This window comes from Merops nubicus, unplaced genomic scaffold (genome assembly GCF_000691845.1).
Source record: "Merops nubicus isolate BGI_N331 unplaced genomic scaffold, ASM69184v1 scaffold7659, whole genome shotgun sequence".
Lineage (NCBI taxonomy): Eukaryota > Metazoa > Chordata > Aves > Coraciiformes > Meropidae > Merops > Merops nubicus.
This window is the reverse complement of record NW_008628934.1, coordinates 1-18,846: the sequence shown is the minus strand read 5'-3', so window position 1 is coordinate 18,846 and position 18,846 is coordinate 1. Positions and strand designations below refer to the sequence as shown.

The following is an 18,846-nucleotide window of genomic DNA, read 5'->3' as shown; positions in this document are numbered from 1 at the left end:
AAGTGTGTGACCCATGGACAAGAAAATAGAACAAAATCTATCAGCTATAATAGCCAGCCTTCTGCAAGGTAAAGAGCCAGCCCCATGCCACTGGGCTCAGGTTACTCATTAGCTTTTACATACAAGGTAGTAGGGTCTGGGTCAATATTCAGAGTTGTTTCCCTTTCATACAGACTCAGCTGGAAAAAGACAACTCTGTTATCATCCTTAAATTTTAAAAGAAGCTTTAAAAAAAAAGCTCATGGCACTGTGTTGAAATCTAGCAGTAGTTTTAAGTGAGAAGTTGAGATGTTTTGAATAAGTACTCAAACCTACAAAGTGATGTCCATGTGATGGTTTCAACAGATGAAACAAACCCCCCTGAAGTTAAAAATATATGTCTCCCATTTTATGTGTTATATTGATTTTTAAAAAATTCTCTATAAGGAGTACTTATAGAGAAGAGTACTTATAGAGCAAGAGCAATTGCAAGAACAGTTGGATAATGTGAATGTAGGGTAGATTTTAGAAACCTAGATCTCAGTAAAGTAACATGGGGTTTTTGGCTTAAAGTTTTTTCCATGAGCTGTATTCTTTGTGGTGAAGTTAGTAATTATGTTGTGTATCTACAAATTGAAATCTGATTTCCTCATTACAAGACTTTAGCTTAATATACAGGTATTTAGAGTGGCAGGGCTTTTTAAAAATAATTTTATATGTTTTTTCAAATCTTTTTAGGTTAAAGCTGTGTTTGCAGGAGAGAAAATTTTTTTGTGAAGTTACGCCCCTGCCTTCTCAGAACTTTGAATGGGCTAAAACAGTATGTTAAGTATATGAAAATTAAAATCTAACATGCAAATTCTAGAGGGAAAGAATATTTCAGCTGAAGAGAGTTATTTGGCTCTTCATGCAGTGTTTAATACAGGTTTTCAATTCACATTATTTTGCACTGTGCTACACTTATTTAAAAACAAACCCAAAAACTGACTCACTTTAAAATACTGAGAAACAGAAATGTCCAAATTGTTCACATTTATTTCTCATTTATCCTTCTGTAGTTTGAGATTTTTTTTTTTTTTTTTTCAAGCGGTGGGTAGTAATTTCTGCTTTTCATTCCTCTGTCTGATCACAGATTCCCTAATTTGTAACATAATTGGTTTAAATATTGCCAAAATATCTTTCAGAATGTTAAAATACTTTTTAGGATGTATCTAGATCATCTTCAGTGGGGAAAATTAGCACAGTGAATAGAATTCTTGTAAAAGGAAAACAAAAGCTTGTAAAAAATTTACTTGCTTAGAACAGTATTTTAGAACACTGCTATGTTTAAAGTAAACATAAGACTTGCTATTTAGGAGAATATGAGTTGAGCTGTGAGGTTGTCTTTAATCTGTTTCCACATGTCCACCTTCTTTGATGGGCTTACTCTCAAGAGTACCAGAAATAGGTTGCTTCAAATGTCTTCAAGAAAAAATTAGCACCTCCCTGCGAAGTTACTACAAATAACTGTAGACTTTTCCAGGTTTTGTGTAATCTTTCCCAGTAACTTCAGAAGTCTCTGAAACTGTCATCTGCTTGTTTGTCACAGTTTATTAATTCACAAAGAGCTTATCTGCTGCAAGTGGCTCAAAATTACGTGGCAGGTGGGAGAGGAAGGCTTCAGATTACTTGCCCACGTTTTCTCTGCAGACACCTAGAATTGCCTCGTTCTTTTCTCCAAACCTCTCCGTGTGACATTTCTGTCCCCAGGATACTCATTGAGCTAGAAATTGTGTGCCTTCAGTTGGAGTAAAGGCTCACATGAAGGTCAAGGAAAGGAACTTCCAGTCCATATTTTAGAAGCATTTGTTTCTTTTGGGAATGAATACCACAAGCACTGAAGGCATATTTAGAAGGGGACAAGTCTTCACTATTGTGAATAGCCTTGTATTTTCTTCCAGTTAATCTTCCACGCAGTATTTTGTTGGTAGTCTGTTCCTTAAGGGAATTGAATTGCTCTAAAAAGAAAATTCAGCTTCAGATGTTGCCTTTTTGTTGGAAAGAAAAGAAAAAACCTTTAAAAAAAATCATACAGTTCTTATTCAATGCAAAATAGAGGATACCTGTATGCAGTCATCTTTTCCAATGTGTGTTTTTCAGTCCTTATTCAAAGGGATGCACAAAACTGTGTGCATGCTTAAATGGAAATTCTAATCTTCAACTCCGTAGCATTAGAAGTAGCTTCTTCCATAGGTGTCTGTTGAATTTGCTGCAGTTCAGTAGGTAGTGAAGACAATTTAAAACATTATTATTTTCTAATTCTGGTTACAGGTGACCTGTGTATGTTAATTGTAAACTTTGCAGAGCTTTTTATTTTATGTGCTGGTTCTCCCTGGTCTTTCCTAGCAGGAAAATAATTCTAATTTGTAGACCTTCGCTTTTTTCAGGTCACTTAATAAGAGATCAAGACTCTAAAACATCTTCTGTAACTGTTCTGATGTTATGTGGCTAGATTTGTCTTCTTAGTTTCTTTTGCCATTAATATGCCCAAAGCGTTTTTACTTTGTTTGGTTCTCCCCTACCCGTGACTTTTTAGGAATTGATCCCACTCATACTGTGTACAGCCTGCCTCCACCCTGAGCCCAAAGAGAGAGATCAGCTTCTACACATACTGTTCAATTTGATCAAACGACCAGATGATGAACAAAGGTGTGTTTGCGTCTGTGTTGCGGCACAAAAAGGAACGTTTCTTGCTTTGTCAGAGAAGCAGAACTAATAGAAACTGGGTATTATTGGATGGTTTTAAACAAGTTGCACTTAGGTGATGCTTTGCTGGTATAGTATTGACAAATGTATGTGGACTTCAGGACTCTGCATTTCATTTCATGGAATGTAATCATGCAATTGGTTAGCTGCAGTGTAACATTTCAGTTCTTTTGTTTAAAGATGAACTGAAACACTTTGTTAAAATGAGCTTTGAGATCATAATTCTTAGCAATGATTGATACAGAAGCCAAAACAGCTGTTTTAAACTTCTGTCTTTGTATGTCTTAATGGTCTTTGCCAGCTAGCTGTCATGTTCAGCTGGAGAAAACAGTATGAGAAAATGGTACTCTTCCTAATACAGTTCAGTGCTGTGGTAGCAGTAAATTCAAAAGACTAAAGCAGTCATATAGCTCTGGCAGGTGTTAAGAGCTTTGTTTTATTCTGGTTAAGACTTTGGGTCAAAGTGTACTTTGTTTTGTTTTATAAATTTAGTTCTTCCTTAGTACTTAGGAAATCTGTCTTTGTACCAATCTTGATAAAAATATCCTTAAGGTTGAAAGACAGTACCCAAGCTGGTATGTTTCCTTCTCTAGCTGTGGAAAGATTTTTCCATATTTGATATGTAGCTCTTCCATTATTTTCATTAGACATATTTTGTAAGGCATATTTGTCTATCATTGCTCTATTCTGTCATCAGACAAAATAGGGCTTATGAAATAGGTGGAAAACATTTCTTTCAATGATTTAAAACAGAAGTGTTCTGGTGTCTTTCTAAATTGTTCACGTGGAAAAATGTGTGGATAAAATACAATTGAAAGAGATGGCTTTGGAGACAAATGCGTAAATAAATAAAAGCAATTCACAGCACAGCGGCACCATGCAAATAGAAATTACAAAAAGCTGCAGTCCCTATTCTACTTCATATTTATTAGAAATCTGTTGCTGAAATGTCTACCATTATCTAATTATTTTGAATGTCATATGAAGATTGAGAAGCTAAAGCCAAAACTGGTTTTGGGGGAAGGAAGTTACATTGAAGTCTCTTGTAGTTAATTTGTCACAAGATTGGTGGCTTATCAAGTAGATTTTCCATATGCCTGTTCAGCTGCAGTTTGTGTCTTTTCCAGAAGCTAAGAAAGAGGAGAATCCAAGCTTCTTTCTCCTTGAAGTTATTAATTCTTTCTTATGAAGTAATTATTACAAATTAATAATTTCATATGTAAAAATAACTCATTTTAATCATAAATTGGTGAAGAATAATCTGCCATAACCTCCAGGACAAAACGTGTGTACATAATGCGCATTTACAAACATCAAAATCATTATCTGTTCTAAAGGTGCCATAACACCTGACTGAAGAATAAGTAAACTTCCATCCAGTAAAAGAGATTCTGAATACAAATGAGATAGAAAATATTTACTCAGAATTTCAGTTGGTTTTTATACATAGATATTTTTATAGAAGTGTATTATGCATTCTTGGGGTTTAGCTAAATAAGTTTAAATAACACTTTAGTAGTTTTGTATCATGTGAAGTAAGCAAAAACATTTATGTTTAGTCACCAGAACAATGGTATTATCTCATATCTTACTTGTTTATCTTCCACTGTATTGTATAGGCAAACATTATACATTAAAGTAGCAGCTGAAAACAAGTTGACTTTTGTTAGAATTCAAGACATTTAATGTGACATTGCATTTTAAATAAAAGAACTCAGTAAAATAAGTATATGACTTTAAATATTTGGCCTTGTAAAGTATGTTAAGTTCTGCAGAAATCCTGTATTATAATTCTTGCCCATGTGACCAACTTTTTAATGTATCAGGTATGGCATCTTGCCACCATCCTGTTACACTAACATTACATTTCACCAGGCCACTTTCATCCTCAAGGCTTTGTTCCTAAACATACAATTCACTTTTCAAAATTTCTATCAAATTCTCTTTGCAAAGGAGCAAATATGTGTTAGCTTTACTTAAACCTCTTTTTGGGCAATTAATTTGGTTTTGGAAGCTAAGGATCCATGAAGAAGTCAGATTAATGTTGCAGTCTTTTAGTACTAGTTTATAACATAGATCAAAATACAAACTTTTTAAGATTTCCAGGTGATGTACCCAAAAGCAGCACCCTTAATGGAAAAAAACTTAAAATACATTAAGATTAGTGTATCTAGTACGACTTATCATGGGTCATATGGTACCACCTCTTACAGAACACACATAACTTGCTGACATTAATGAAAACTCTGACTTTTTAATACAACCTTTAGGAGTGACAAAAAAACCTCGAACTGTGTAATATAAGATTGAGTTCTGCATACAGTCACTTTCTAAAAACCTCTAGAAAGTGTTTAGAAGTGATAAATTATGTCTGTTCTGCTCTAACTACTGCCTTGTTCTTCCAGTGTGATTCTTGCTTTCTCTTCAGTTTTACTTTTGGTTTGGTGAAGCTAACTAGCACTCTGCTGAATCATACTGGTTTGCTTTATGATCACTTAGGCAAGAGCGTAAGTCCAGAACCTGGAGAGAACTCTGGGGAAAGTGTTCCCAGCATCCTGATAACAAAAGGGCTCATTATGACAATAAGCAGAAAGTAGTTTTCCCCGTATTAAGCCTAGACTGCAGTTTTTGCAACAGCTTGTTAACATGTTTTTGTTTCAATGGCCTGTTGTGACTCTTGCAACCTTTCCTTTCCCTGAAATACTGACTGCTGTCATGTACTTTTAAGATGGTTACAGCAAAATATTTAAAGATTTTTTTTTAATATTTTTGCAATATCTTAAAGTTCCCTACTTTACAGGCGAGGCAAAAGTAAATCTGAGTTAATTTTGAAATTTTATGGAACTTTTTTGAGAAGGTTTGATTTGAAAATAATTTGTATTTTTTTATTTTCCTCATTTTTAATGCAGAAGATTTCAAGTGATTACTTTATTGTGCTATTTGTGTCTTAACTATCATATAAAAGTATATTCTGATGCCCCATTCTGTGATTAGGTACAGCGTGTAGAACCAAAGACAGGCATTGAAATAACTATTTTGTGTGTTGCAGAACTCAGAATTACAATGTGCTTTTGTCTCCATATTGCTATCACATATCAGCTGTTGGTTTCTTGAATCTTATCTAATCCCTACATTTTTGTTTTTCCCCTCAACCATTTTGCCTTGATCTAAAGTCTAGTTCTCTGTATGCAGCAGACACAGGGTCAAAAAACCCCAAACCAACAACAAAAACTTTGCAACACAAAACCAAAGGGCTTGCTCTTGTGGTTGATCTAAAGAATGCTGGGGCAAGAAAATTTAATAGACTGTTTCTCCTCAAAAAGATTCTGAAAGTGAATGAACCTTTTTAATGGAGTATATTGTATAACTGGTTGAGAAATAACCAGCAGAATCTCTGCCTTTCAACCTTAAGGGTATGCTGTTAGCTTCAGGAAATATTTAGAAGTTTAGATGTAACACTAAAATGGTAACAAATTAATTCTGGATTATTTTCCACAAAGTAGTAATAAACAAATTCACAGTTGTGTCCTTATCTTATGTGGAGGTGATAAAATGAGTCTCGTGTCTACATGTTACCATTTGAAACTGGTGAAGTGTTGATATAGGCACTAGTAGTAAATAGAACTGGTGAGTTGAGTGCAAAGCTGGTACCATTCCAGTCTCATTGATAGGAGAAATAGAAGGAAAAAACCTCAGCAAGATAAGCACTCATTAAATAAAAGTTAACATTTCAGAAGTTACAGCTAAGTACAATTCTATTGAAATTTAAAATTTATCTCTGTGCCTATGAAATTGATGGAGCAACAGGGATTTCTTACAGACTTTGAGGAAATTTTAAAAAAGCAAGAATATAAATGCAGATTACTCAGGTGACTGTAGATAGTACTGATTGATTAATTGCTTACCGTTTAGAATGAGTTCTAGAAGATTTCTGACAATAGTAAAACCCAGTATTTGGGGAATGATGACAGTAACTTAGATGTTAAAATGTTGCAAAACCGTGTGAGAAGAAAACCAAAGTTCCCTGTTTTGAACAGAGTTCATTAAATCTCACTATTTAGTATCTTCTGAATGCTTCTATATAAAGCCATTTGTGTACCTGACTATAATACTGGTAGTATGATAGGATCTAAGTTACTTAATACTTTTAGTGCATAATGAATCATAATATTCAGTAACAAAAATTAAATAAGATATTTAGTCAGAAATTCTCAATCTCAGACATTAGGAAACCAGAGATTGCCAAACTAGAGATTCTCAGGCTCTGATTTGTGGAGTTTGGGATGTGCAAGTTTCTGGAAAACACATATTAAATAGAAAACAAGATAGAATTGTAGAGTAGCTTGGATTGGAAGGGACCCTCTGGTCCCACAGACTCCCACAATGAGCAGAGACAATAGTTGCCTTCAGTTTAACATGTAGCCTTTAAGTCAGTGAGTATGGTGTGAAACGTTGATACAATTACCTGTTGCCTGACAGCATCTGCCTTTCCTAACTTAAAGAATATATTCTGTTAATAAAGTTCTATTATATATAGATTAAAGCTTTAAATTTATGTTTTCAGACAGATGATACTGACTGGGTGTGTGGCATTTGCCCGACACGTTGGACCAACACGTGTAGAAGCTGAGCTCCTACCACAGTGTTGGGAACAGGTAACTGATTATTTTCTACTTCACATGGGAAAATGAGTTAAAAACTCACACATGTTGAGTTTTATTTGTTCGAGAGGGAGGCTGTTTCAGTTTTGTTTTTCAACAAATGGCAGTTCGAAGTATTTCTGAGAAAGATATTTGGATCTTTTTTTGTCTTCATTATATATACTTTCACAAAATATTAAACTTAACTTAGAAGCAGGAAGTTTGTCAAAGACTATCTGGAGATTCTGTTTAACTGCAATATACCTGCATAAGCTTGTTGTATTGAAATGTAGATATGCACAGGTTCATCATCAGTGTTGTGTAACCTATAGCCAGGTAGATTCCTTTATGATTTGTACTCTAACTTCCAGACTGTTGGAAATCCATTTTCATTTGCTGATTTTTTTGTATTGCACTAAGTGCCTGGAGCTGTGCACTTAGCTAGTTTAAATTCTTAAACAGAATTACTGATCAAAGTAGTGAGAAATAAGTCCCCTGTAGATGAGACCTGTAAGATCAGCCTGAAGTACACGTGACTTCAAGAATCACAGTGACCTTTACGACAGATATTCCAAATCAATAGAAGTAACCAAACAGCCAAACTGAAATGCTTATTGCTTCATCCGAGGCACAGAAACAGAACCAAATGAGTTCAGGTGGAAATGCATGGTATTTTCCTACCAGAACGAGGAAAAAGGAGGTCATGTTGCCTCAAAGACAGTGCCTACCTAAGCCCTGACTGAGTGGGAACTCTTGCTTTGATGATCCAATTATCAGATCCTTTTGACTTGACAGTTGTCTGCTGTTTCTTGCATAACACAGCCACCTGTGTTTTACAGTGAGGTCTCAGCTTTAATACTTTCTGACAGTAAGAGTACACATTATATGCAGCATGCTTATATGTATGACTGGTGTATCTCATTGACTAAATTAAGAACTCATGGCAATAGCAGCTGAACATAAAACTAATTTTCTTGGTCCTTCTCATGAAATTTAAAATGTCTAAAAGAAATAGTCTTACCTCAGTAAGAGCACATGTTCATCCTGCTAGTTTCTTGCTAGTTGCTGATGCAAAAAAGAAGCTGTAACCGTACAGCACATGAGGCTGCCAAGCCATATGTCATCCTGCATTTATTTAATGCATTTTGCCAGACCTTGTTTGCACTGCTGAAACCAGGTCATATTTTTCTACAGCAGAATACTAGCTGAATCTCATTGTGCCAAGACTGAGTTTGTGGAAGGAACTCAAGAATGCATGTAATTTTCTGCCTTTTTCTCAGTATATGCTTTAATTATGAAAGCATTCATGCAGTTGGCCTCCATCCAAAATCTATTTACAAATGCAGAGGACTGGGCCCTGAGGGAAATTCAGCATTTTCATCCACACGTTCCGGAGCTTAGTGTTATCAGGCTAATCTTTGTGATCTGTCTACCTGTCCTTCACTGGTAGAATTAGGTAGCTGGCTCATCAGAGTTTAGATCAAGGCTCTGTGAATGCTAAGTGTTCCTTCAGAACTAGTGATCAGGCTTCTGAAATTCTGCTTGGTATTTTTCAGGACCTCAGGTCCTTCTCTGCTACTTTTCAGCCAGTTGGCCCCCAGTCTGTCCTGGTGCATGGGAGTTATTTCTGCTTAGGTTCACAACTTTGCCATTCCCTCTATTGAGCTTCCTAAGGTTCCTGACAGCTCGTTTCTCCAGCCTGTTGAGGTGCATCTGAATGACAATACACTTATCTGGGTGTATCAACCACTCCTTCCAGTTTTGTGTCATCTGCATACCTGTTGAAGCACATTCTGTCTTGTCATCCAGGTCATTAATTAAGATGTTACATCTCTTCATTTTTGGGGTGTGCACTGGTGGGGCTGGCCCCAAACTGCAACTCTCTGAGCCTGTGATTAGTTCAGCCTGTTTTCTATCCACCTCACTGTCCTTACCTAGCCCAGACTTGTGAATGAAGATGTTATGGGAAGCAGTATTGAGAGTTATGCTGAAGTCAGAGAATATTGACTGCTCTCCCCTTGTTCACTGAGCCAGTCCTCTCAGAAAGCTATCAAGTTGGTCGTGCATGATTTTTCCAATATGAATATAGGCTGAATATTCCCAAATACCTTCTTGTCCTTTATATGTTTGGAAATGCTTTCTGGGATTAACCGCTCCAACACTTTCACAGGACTTCTGTGAGACAGAGTGGCCTGTATATTTCACTGGATCCTCTGGCCCTTCCTGAAGATAGCAGTGATGTTTACTTTCTTCCAATCCTCAGGAACCTCCCCCATTGCTACCTTTGATTCATTGTCAAGAGTGGTTTTGCAGTGACACCAGCCAGCTCTGTCAGCACTCAGGCGTCTGTGTGGGCCCTCATCAGGGCCAAGAGACTAGTGTATATCCAGCTTATTTAAATGTTTCCTAACCTGATCAGTCTCTACCAAAGGTAAATCTTTCTTGCTGCAGACTTTCATACGAGTTTTTAGAGAATTTGAACTACCAAGGGCAAGTCTTCCCAGTAAAGACTGGGACAAAGAAGGCAATGAGTACCTTGATCTTTTCTCTGGTAAGAAGGTTGTATTACCAAGGCTCTATGCTGCATACCAAGAGAGAAGGAAATAGTCCCACCACATGTATGTCCTATTACAGCTGACAAGATCAAACTGTATGTGTCTCTTTCGCCATTTTACCCTAAATCTTTTTATCCTCAAGGTATACTGAAACACACTGTGTTTCATTGTGCAACCATTACATGGGCTTTTACAGCTGACTCCACCAGCATGAAAACTGGGATTCAAAGTGTCAATATTAAATCTAAAGCATAATTTTTGCATGATCTTTTGGGTGGAGAGTGGGAGGTAGCACAGGATCAAGAGTCTCTTGGGAAAAAGAGCAGTTTTCCATCACATTTTAGAGACATGAAGAGGGACTTGAGAGTGGAACTTCAACAGCACACAAATAGTTTTTGGCTTAGTAGCTGTGTCTTCTTTTGACCCCAGTTGCTCAGCAAGGCCTAGACAGCTGTGTTACACTGGTTGGGTCAGAGCACTAGAGGGCATTTGTGTTGTTCTTAGAGGAACAGCACTTCTGAAGGGCTACACAAGACAAAATATTTCATGATCTGCCAGCTTGGAAGTTACTTGTATTCTTTAGCGTACAGCAGCCCATACACTACTTTCCACCATTCTTTTTACTGCATGTTTACACACTTCTCCAATTCATCTCTTACCTCAAGCTCTGTGCTACAGGACAACTGGAGAAGGCTGTATCTGCCTAGCTTAGCTCTGTGTTATAGGACAACTGGAGAGGGTGGTATCTGCCTTGCTTCTGTGCCTCAGTGCAAGAACTGGAGGCTGCTTAGTACTTATATGCAACTTCTAAGGGCAGAGCTGGTGTTATGCAAGAGGTGCAGATGTATTCCTCCATTGCAGTGCATTCTAACCATGTTTTCAGTACTGGTTCCTGCAAAGCAAATGGCCTTTCTGTTTCTGTTTACCAGATCAACCACAAATACCCAGAGAGACGGCTGCTGGTAGCAGAGTCCTGTGGAGCTCTAGCACCTTACCTTCCAGTAAGTATTAATGCTGGCTCTTAATACTTTGTTAGTGAAAGCAAGGTGAAAATCTCATGTGTAATGCAAGCATCCTTTATGATTTTAAGTATTCAGAAGTGTTTGTGTTATGCATAGACAGTCACATTGTCTTGCTCTTCATACCACACATGAGATTCAATAAATCACATTAAGCTTATTATAATGGTATACAAGTCAATCTAGCTATAAAATGTATTTAAAAACAGTGTGTCCTGAAAAAATCAACTTTGTTTTCGTAAGGATAGTTAGGACCAATTAAGGAAATAATCTCTGAAAAAATAACTGGCACCAAGTGATAGTTCTTCAGACACATATTACATGAAGAGTGCTGCCCTTCAGAAGCTACCGCAAAATTAAGTCAGTGGTGAACTAGAATTTGAAGCTTTAGAGGAAAATAATCCAATTTAAACCTTTCTTCTGCAGTTCAGCAATGCAGTGATTACTGATTCGAAGTCTAGGCCTGTGGCAGTTTTTTGCTCTTAGTACTTTTGGGTTCCATATGAATTAAAGGATCAGAGTTCTGTGCTTAGTAGGACAAAAGACTCTCTAATGAGGCTACTGACATTTTATATTCATTTGTCTTCTGTTGTGAAAACTGAATGTGTAATATTCATATAGTTGGAGGAAGACATTTTGTAAGCACTAATTGAAGCAGAAATTATTTATACAATAGATATAAAGCTGCATTTCTTGTTTTGTGTGATTTAATAAGTGTGTTTCTTGTTTACAAACAGAAAGAAATTCGTAGTTCACTAGTACTTTCCATGCTGCAGCAAATGCTAATGGAAGATAAGGCAGATCTGGTACGAGAAGCTGTGATCAAAAGCCTTGGCATCATTATGGGATATATTGATGATTCAGACAAATATCAACAGGTACAATTTGGTTTGGGTTCTGTATGTATAAAATGTCTTCTATAGTGATTTCGTGCATAGGAGAATGCATAATTTAAAGTATTTTTATTAAATCTTTCCAGATACTTCTAAAAATTTTTCATGGTTTATATGAATGTTCATTTTATTGTATCACCAAGACCGAAAAAAAGAAAGCATAGCTACAAGTATCATTAGAGCCTCAGGTATAAGCCTTATACAGAAGTTTCTGTAATAATTCAAAATTTACCTTCAAGAATATACCAATTCATTTATCACCTGGTACTTCTTAGCCAGTTTGACATCATCACTTGCTAACAGAGACTGGTCTAGTGCAGCTTCAATTTTTGAAGGCAGAGTGGGAGAAGGTGTATTAATTCTGATAACTTGACTGTAGAGAAATGCTAGCAGCATCATTGAACCACCTGCTGTTTACCTTCATAGATCTGGTGGGAATATCTGTTGAAAGGCCTCCATGTACTACCTTGTTTTGTTTTATTCATGCAAAGTAAAGTTGATAATCTTTTCACAGTCTGCATGTTTTGTGGGGGAAACTTTAGCATAAATTTGAGGAAAATAATTACATTCCTTATTGTCTTTTGCCAGGGCTTTGAACTGCTGCTTTCAGCTTTAGGAGACCCTTCAGAACGTGTAGTTAGTGCAACACATCAGGTATTTTTACCTGCTTATGCTGCCTGGACAACAGAACTGGGAAATTTACAGTTCCATCTCATACCTACGCTGCTTAATAAAATTGAAAAACTGCTCAGGGTACGTGTCCAGCTGTTTCTACACTGGAGAATTTTCATTGTATCTTTATTACATATGCAGACCTTATTTAAAAAATGCACAAATATACATAATTGCTACTTAATATTCTGTGGGGGAAAATTTTTCTGGAGATTCTTGTTGTAACTCCATAACTTTCACTTGTCCTTTGAAGGCGGGGGGCAGGTGTAAGGTAGAAACCCATCCCAAAACCTAAAAATATTCTTCTTTAACAGTGTTTTCTTTTATAACCCAGTAATCAAAATACAGCTTAGAAAATGCTTGCCTGGGGCTGTGACCAGATGATAGGTGTTATTCTGAGTGCATTTGAAAATGTAAATTGTTTTCAGAGTGTCACATGGTGTAGTTTTTTGATAAAGTGCATTTTACTTATTTTTTTTGTTTAATAATAGAATTGAATAGTTTAGTTGGGTTGTTTGCAATTATCAGCCAGTTTGTCTGCACACTTGATTTGGTAGATATCTGGAAAATAGGGTATCTCATAATGATCTAACACACTTAACCAAGATGTTTGTTTTCAGAGTATAGGCAACTTTATTTAGTTTTTATATCCACTGGTCTCTGAGACCAAGGATTCACATTTCCAAAATGTCCTGGAAAATGTTCTTTCAGAATATCAGTACATTCATTGACATGAACTGCTAAATGCCAAGGGCTGTATTACTTGAATGTTTTGAGTAGAAGTGACTTAAGGGTGACAAGGGGATTTGGATGGTAACACAGAGTAAGCTTGTGGTTAGGATAAATTACTATATAATTAGTGTCTCTGTGTAGAAGCTTGTCACAGATGTGTTGAACTCTTGCCAGGGAATACATGCCTGAGCAACAGATCATTCAAACCCAAAACTTGAAGTAAATGTCCTGTTCCTTTCAGGAAGGAGAACATGGCTTGGATGAACATAAGCTCCACATGTATCTGTCTGCTCTACAGTCATTGATTCCTTCACTGTTTGCACTGGTGCTACAGAATGCGCCTTTCACAAGCAAGGCTAAACTTCAGGGAGAAGTACCACAAATAGAAGGTAAATTATTCATTTCTGATATGTGGAATTTTTATAAACTTAAGTTTAATTCAATGACAAATCTCAAATCACTATTATTTGCAAAAGGAATAATTTCAGGTAGTCCAGGGTGCTCCACATTTGCTTGGGATTTGTGTATGTTTCAGGTTACTAAGTAGACAAAAGTTGCAGAATATATGTGTAAACATCAGATTTTTATAGCACACTGTCTGTATTGTAATGATTTGAGGTTGTCTCCAAGCCTTTTTTTCGAGTCTACTTTTTTATTATGCTCATAATTTCATATACAGCAAGTACAAAGAAAGAAATTCAGGGAACCTTTGTCATGTTGTTAATTTTCTTTTGTTAATATTTCTGATTTGGTAGAGAGAATTTTTTTATTTCCTTAAAGGCAGATTCCAGCATGGGAAGATTTATCTTGACTTGTAATGACTTTTTTAATTTGTTCTGCTTTTCCCTTTTTGGGAAAAGATCTTTCTACTTCCTTACCTCCTTCTGCTCCTCCTTCATTCCTATGAAAAAAATGAGCCTGGCATGAAACCTTATCAGAGATTTAATTAATTACAAATATCAGTTTATTGATGCAGAAGAAATATGTAACTTGTGAATATTTATGGAATGATTGCTGATAGAATAAAGGAGAACTGAATGGTGTCCTTATGGATTTTTTTTAGTATGTATTTAGCAGAGTTACAGACAAAATGGCTTCTTTTTTGTGCCCAGTGACATAGCTTTATGTAATCCAATGAGAATCTTGCAATGAGAAACTTTGTTCTCCTATACAACATAAATTGTGGAGAAAAAACACAGTTTTGCCTTTGGTGTTTTTGCCGAAGATGTTTTTTCATATTGGTCTCCCTTAGCAAATCCTTGAGGAGTGCTTCCTTTTTCCACCCTTTTCCGTGCTTGAGAGACCTGATTATCACAAAAAAATAAAGGTTTTATTTAATCGCTCATTATTTCTTTCTACTTCTTAAAAAAAGCTTTTGAGAAACTGAAGTAATTCTTAACTGGACTTCCTAAAGGTTTCTGAAGAGTCAGTTTCCACTAATAGCCAATGGTAGCTCAAGAAGGCTGGCTTCTGTTTCAGTTTATCTCCCAAATAAATTTTAGGAAGTGGGAAGAATACAGTGTAGTGCAGGAGCTTCACCATCTGTTCTGTATCTATGTAATAACTTGGCAGACTGAATGGCCTTTTAGTGAAGTTATGCCTACATCACTCATCCTAACATGTAGGACATTTTCTCCTTTTACAAATACTTTTAGAAGATATTATTGGTAATACCTGCCACATGCTGATAATAGTGCTGTGTGTGAAGGTGCAAAGAAAGGATAACAGCTTTAAAGGAGAATTCATAAAGTACCTAGTGACACGTTACTGTATGATACTAATTTGAAAATGTTAACTGTCCTGTGGTGGAATTTGATCAGCTGACTTGAGTCATTTGAGGATGAGCACTTTTTCCCTGAGTGGCTACTGTTTAAATAAGGAATTAAAAAATTTCAGGCTTCAGCCTAGTCTGGCAGTTTTTTCCTCCAAAAAGCAGTGGGGAAAAAAAACCAAAACTCAATAATTTTCACTAATCCAGTAGCACTGCAGCAACTGCAAGCTTAACGTCTTGAATTTTGCAGGAGAGATGATGCTCTCACTGCTTAACTTCACTGCTGAATAATTTTAAGTATGCTTGACATGAATTGAGAAGAATAAAAGCAATTTTGGTGTAGCAGGCTTTCAATCTGTAGATATTTTAATGGCTGAGAAATTGTTTGAGGTTGTGCTTTTTACTTGTAAATTATCATCTTCTGATAATTCAAATAAGGAGTTGGGGAAGGGAGTGGGGTGAGTCAAAAAGTACTGCATATATGGATGTTGGCTGGAGCAGTTTGGTGCTTAAAGTGTTAGCAACAGAAGTCAGGAGACCTTGCCTAAAAGTCCATCTGCAGTCTGTTCTTTGGGATCACAGAATGGTTTGGGTTGGAAGGGACCTTTAAAGGTCATCTAGTCCAACCCTCCTGCAGTGAGCAGGGACAGGTGTCTCAGCTGCACTACTCAGCTTGGTGCCATCTGCACACTAAATCCCACTATCTCATCAGTGAAAATACTAAACAGTAACTGGTCCAAACAGAAACTCACCCAGCAGAAAACCACTTGTCACTGATCTCCGCCTGGACATGGAGCCCTTGACCACTCTCCTCTGGATGCAAACATCCCCCTAATTCTGCATCCACTGAAAGTCCATCCATCAAGTCCGTATCTCTCCAGCTTGGAGAGAAGCATGTTGTAGGGTGACCACCTTAAAGGCCTTCCGGACAAACAATCTCCATAGCTCTTCCCTTCTCCATTGATGTCATTTCTCCATCATAGAAGGCTACAGGGTTGGTCAGGCAAGACTTGCCCTTGGTGAAGCCATGCTGGCATTGTTTTGTTTTTTGAAATGAGGGTTATGTAAGCTCTTCAGAAATTGATTTAACTCACTGATTTTTAAAAAGCCATTTTCTGGCTTTTTTAGCTGTCTTTACTGACATCACCTCCCAGGTATTCTCGTCTTCCGTTTTTCATGATGGCTTCTTTGCTGTTACAGTCACTAGATTTCCCCGACCCATATCACCTCTTCAGGATGTGGCCATCATCATTGGAAGCCGTGAACAACTGGCAGTGTTGCTGCAGCTCTATGACTATCAGCTAGAACATGAGGGGACTACAGGCTGGGAGACTCTCCTATGGGTAGTCAATCAACTGTGAGTTAATTTGTATCTTACGATTCCAAATTTTAAAGTGTGTCAATAATTCTTAGGCATGATTATGTTTAACAATTAGTAAGAATTTTAAGTGGTGTTGTGTTTAAAAATTATTAAAGATAAAAAGATTGAACTTCATTTTTTGGTATTTCAGTTTCCATACTGAACTCACTTTGATTTTATTCAGAAAATATCAGCTATCTAGCAAAACTTGTAGGTAACTACTTTTTAAAAAAAATTTTCTTTCATCTTTGCACTAATATAGTCCAATTCTATGTTGAAATTAAGGTTATTGTAGTCTGAATATGTCATGAAAAACACTGTTCTGCAGTAACAGATGTTTGAGAATATATATCAGACTTTTCTGGCACTTAAGCCCTTCCTTTCTTCAAGGGTCAGAAATTGTACAGAACACGCAGAGAATTTTATTAGAACCAGTAGTGCTCTGTATCTGTATATATATTTATTAATATAGACAATAAATCTGTACAAAAATAACTGGAGAGAAACAAAAGATCAGAGTAGTATTTAATATCCTTTTGTTTCCTGATTTTTAGGCTACCACAACTTATAGAAATAGTTGGCAAGATCAATGTAGCATCAACTGCCTGTGTACATGAGTTCTCTAGATTTTTCTGGAGACTTTGTAGGACATTTGGGAAAATTTTTACAAATGCTAAGGTAAGATACTGCCTTAGAGAGCTTTGATAATATAGTCTCCATACTTATGGTGTGTCTGAATACCCACACTTTATGTAACCATTTACATTTGCATGACACACTGATGCTTTTCCATAAGTACATTTAAACCTGCTATTTTTAAACCTCTGTTTTGGTTTCTCTTTTTGACCATTTTGGAATGGCTGCCTCATCTTGCCAAACATGGAAAGATGTTTGGTTTGGTGGGGTTTTTTTAAACTGTAGTCTTCATAGTTTCTTTTTGAATGACATAGAGGATGTGAGTGATCATACTAATTCTAGTAATTTAACAATCTGCTTTCATCAGAACAGCATAAACTGTTCAGTGGTTTTGGCATGCGTATGTACTCTGTCTTGTACATTCAATATTTGAATTCTGTTCAAAATTAATGCCTTCCCTGCCTGAAATATATTCTATAGGTGATTATCTAAACATTTTTATCAAGGAAAAGTATAGTTTTTCTCAAAATAACTTCTGAATATAATTCAAAAATATTTGAAAGGGAAATATATACAACATGAGGGGATTACTTAAAGATAAAATTATGAAACAGGGCTAGCATTATGTGCTGCCTCCAGAGAGGAGATTAAAAACAGTCTCTGGCCTTTGAAACCCCATTCTGTGAGTTATCTTCAGAACCTTTGGTTCTATAACGTTGTTCTGATACCGATTATCACAGCTGTATTTTGGAATATAACACTTCAAAGATTTTAAAAAAACTCTTTTATTTTTTTTTACCATAGAGCTTTTTAAAGCCATAAAACCTAAAGCCCCACTAAGCATACTGCCAAGAGACAAGCTTTTTTTATCAGGAGTGCTAAATACTACAGTGTGGGTACTCAATAGAAGTTTTTACTCTTATGTTACTTCAATTTTTGTCAAAGATAGCTATGCTTTTTAAAGGGTATTTTTGTCTTTCAGTACCTTCACAATGTCCTTTTTTCTGTTGTTTTTTAATTATTTAGAATTTTTTTTCCTAAGTTAATTGACACAAGTAAGAGGTTTTCTTACATGACATTCATCATCCTTTGTATAGGTAAAACCACAGTTCCAGGAAATCTTAAGACTATCTGAGGAAAACATAGGTAAGTTGCTTTTTACTCAGTAAGAGTTAATCTTAACCTCAACTGGGAAAAAACCTGTCATTCTCTTGTTCAAATAACATTTTCACAATGTGTTCCTCAGATTAGGTATCTTTCTTAAATGTTGAAAGTCTAATCCAATTCTGAATGGAACACCCTCAAGTTGTAGATTTGAGTGTGTGTAAAGTACAAATCAAATCAGAAATCCAGCTACCACTTGGGCATTCTTTTAGCACATATGTGCATGTAGATATGCATATATAGCTATATAAATTCTTCATGTATGTATATATAATACAATACACATGTCTACCTTTATACATATTTATATATAAAAATATATAGTGTATATGTATACACACATATATGTATCTGTATGCATATATAAAGCCTAAATCCTTCACTGTGTCTCATAGATTCCACAGCAGGTAATGGAGTGTTAACAAAAGCCACGGTTCCCATCTATGCAACAGGGGTCCTTACATGTTATATTCAGGTAGGTTTATTTTTCTGTTTCTTTGTTAAATGTATTACAAATAAAATTGATTCTACCAAAAACTCTTACTGTATTGTTTGAAAACTTAGAGTGCTCCTGTGCTTTTGAAGATAAGTAGATAAGTGGGCAGACGTAAACACATTTAAAAGCAAAGTTTTCTGGTCAGGTTGTGTACTACATTATATTCAAAAAGTCATGGCAGTCT

The 18,846-nt window shown here is 36.1% G+C and overlaps 1 protein-coding gene across 1 annotated transcript in view; it reads left to right on the top strand.

Moving 5' to 3' along the window:
* The window catches only part of KIAA1468 (KIAA1468 ortholog), a gene marked incomplete at both ends in the record, with an annotated part of 41,609 nt that extends 22,968 nt beyond the window's left edge, over positions 1–18,641 (top strand). Inside the window, 10 exons of the mRNA XM_008946823.1 lie at positions 2,555–2,667; positions 7,289–7,379; positions 10,849–10,920; positions 11,676–11,816; positions 12,420–12,584; positions 13,477–13,624; positions 16,207–16,363; positions 16,921–17,044; positions 18,100–18,148; positions 18,562–18,641. Of these exons, the coding sequence (XP_008945071.1) occupies positions 2,555–2,667; positions 7,289–7,379; positions 10,849–10,920; positions 11,676–11,816; positions 12,420–12,584; positions 13,477–13,624; positions 16,207–16,363; positions 16,921–17,044; positions 18,100–18,148; positions 18,562–18,641 (1,140 nt within the window). The remainder of the gene's footprint in view (positions 1–2,554; positions 2,668–7,288; positions 7,380–10,848; positions 10,921–11,675; positions 11,817–12,419; positions 12,585–13,476; positions 13,625–16,206; positions 16,364–16,920; positions 17,045–18,099; positions 18,149–18,561) is intronic.
* Between the last annotated feature and the right edge of the window lie 205 nt (positions 18,642–18,846).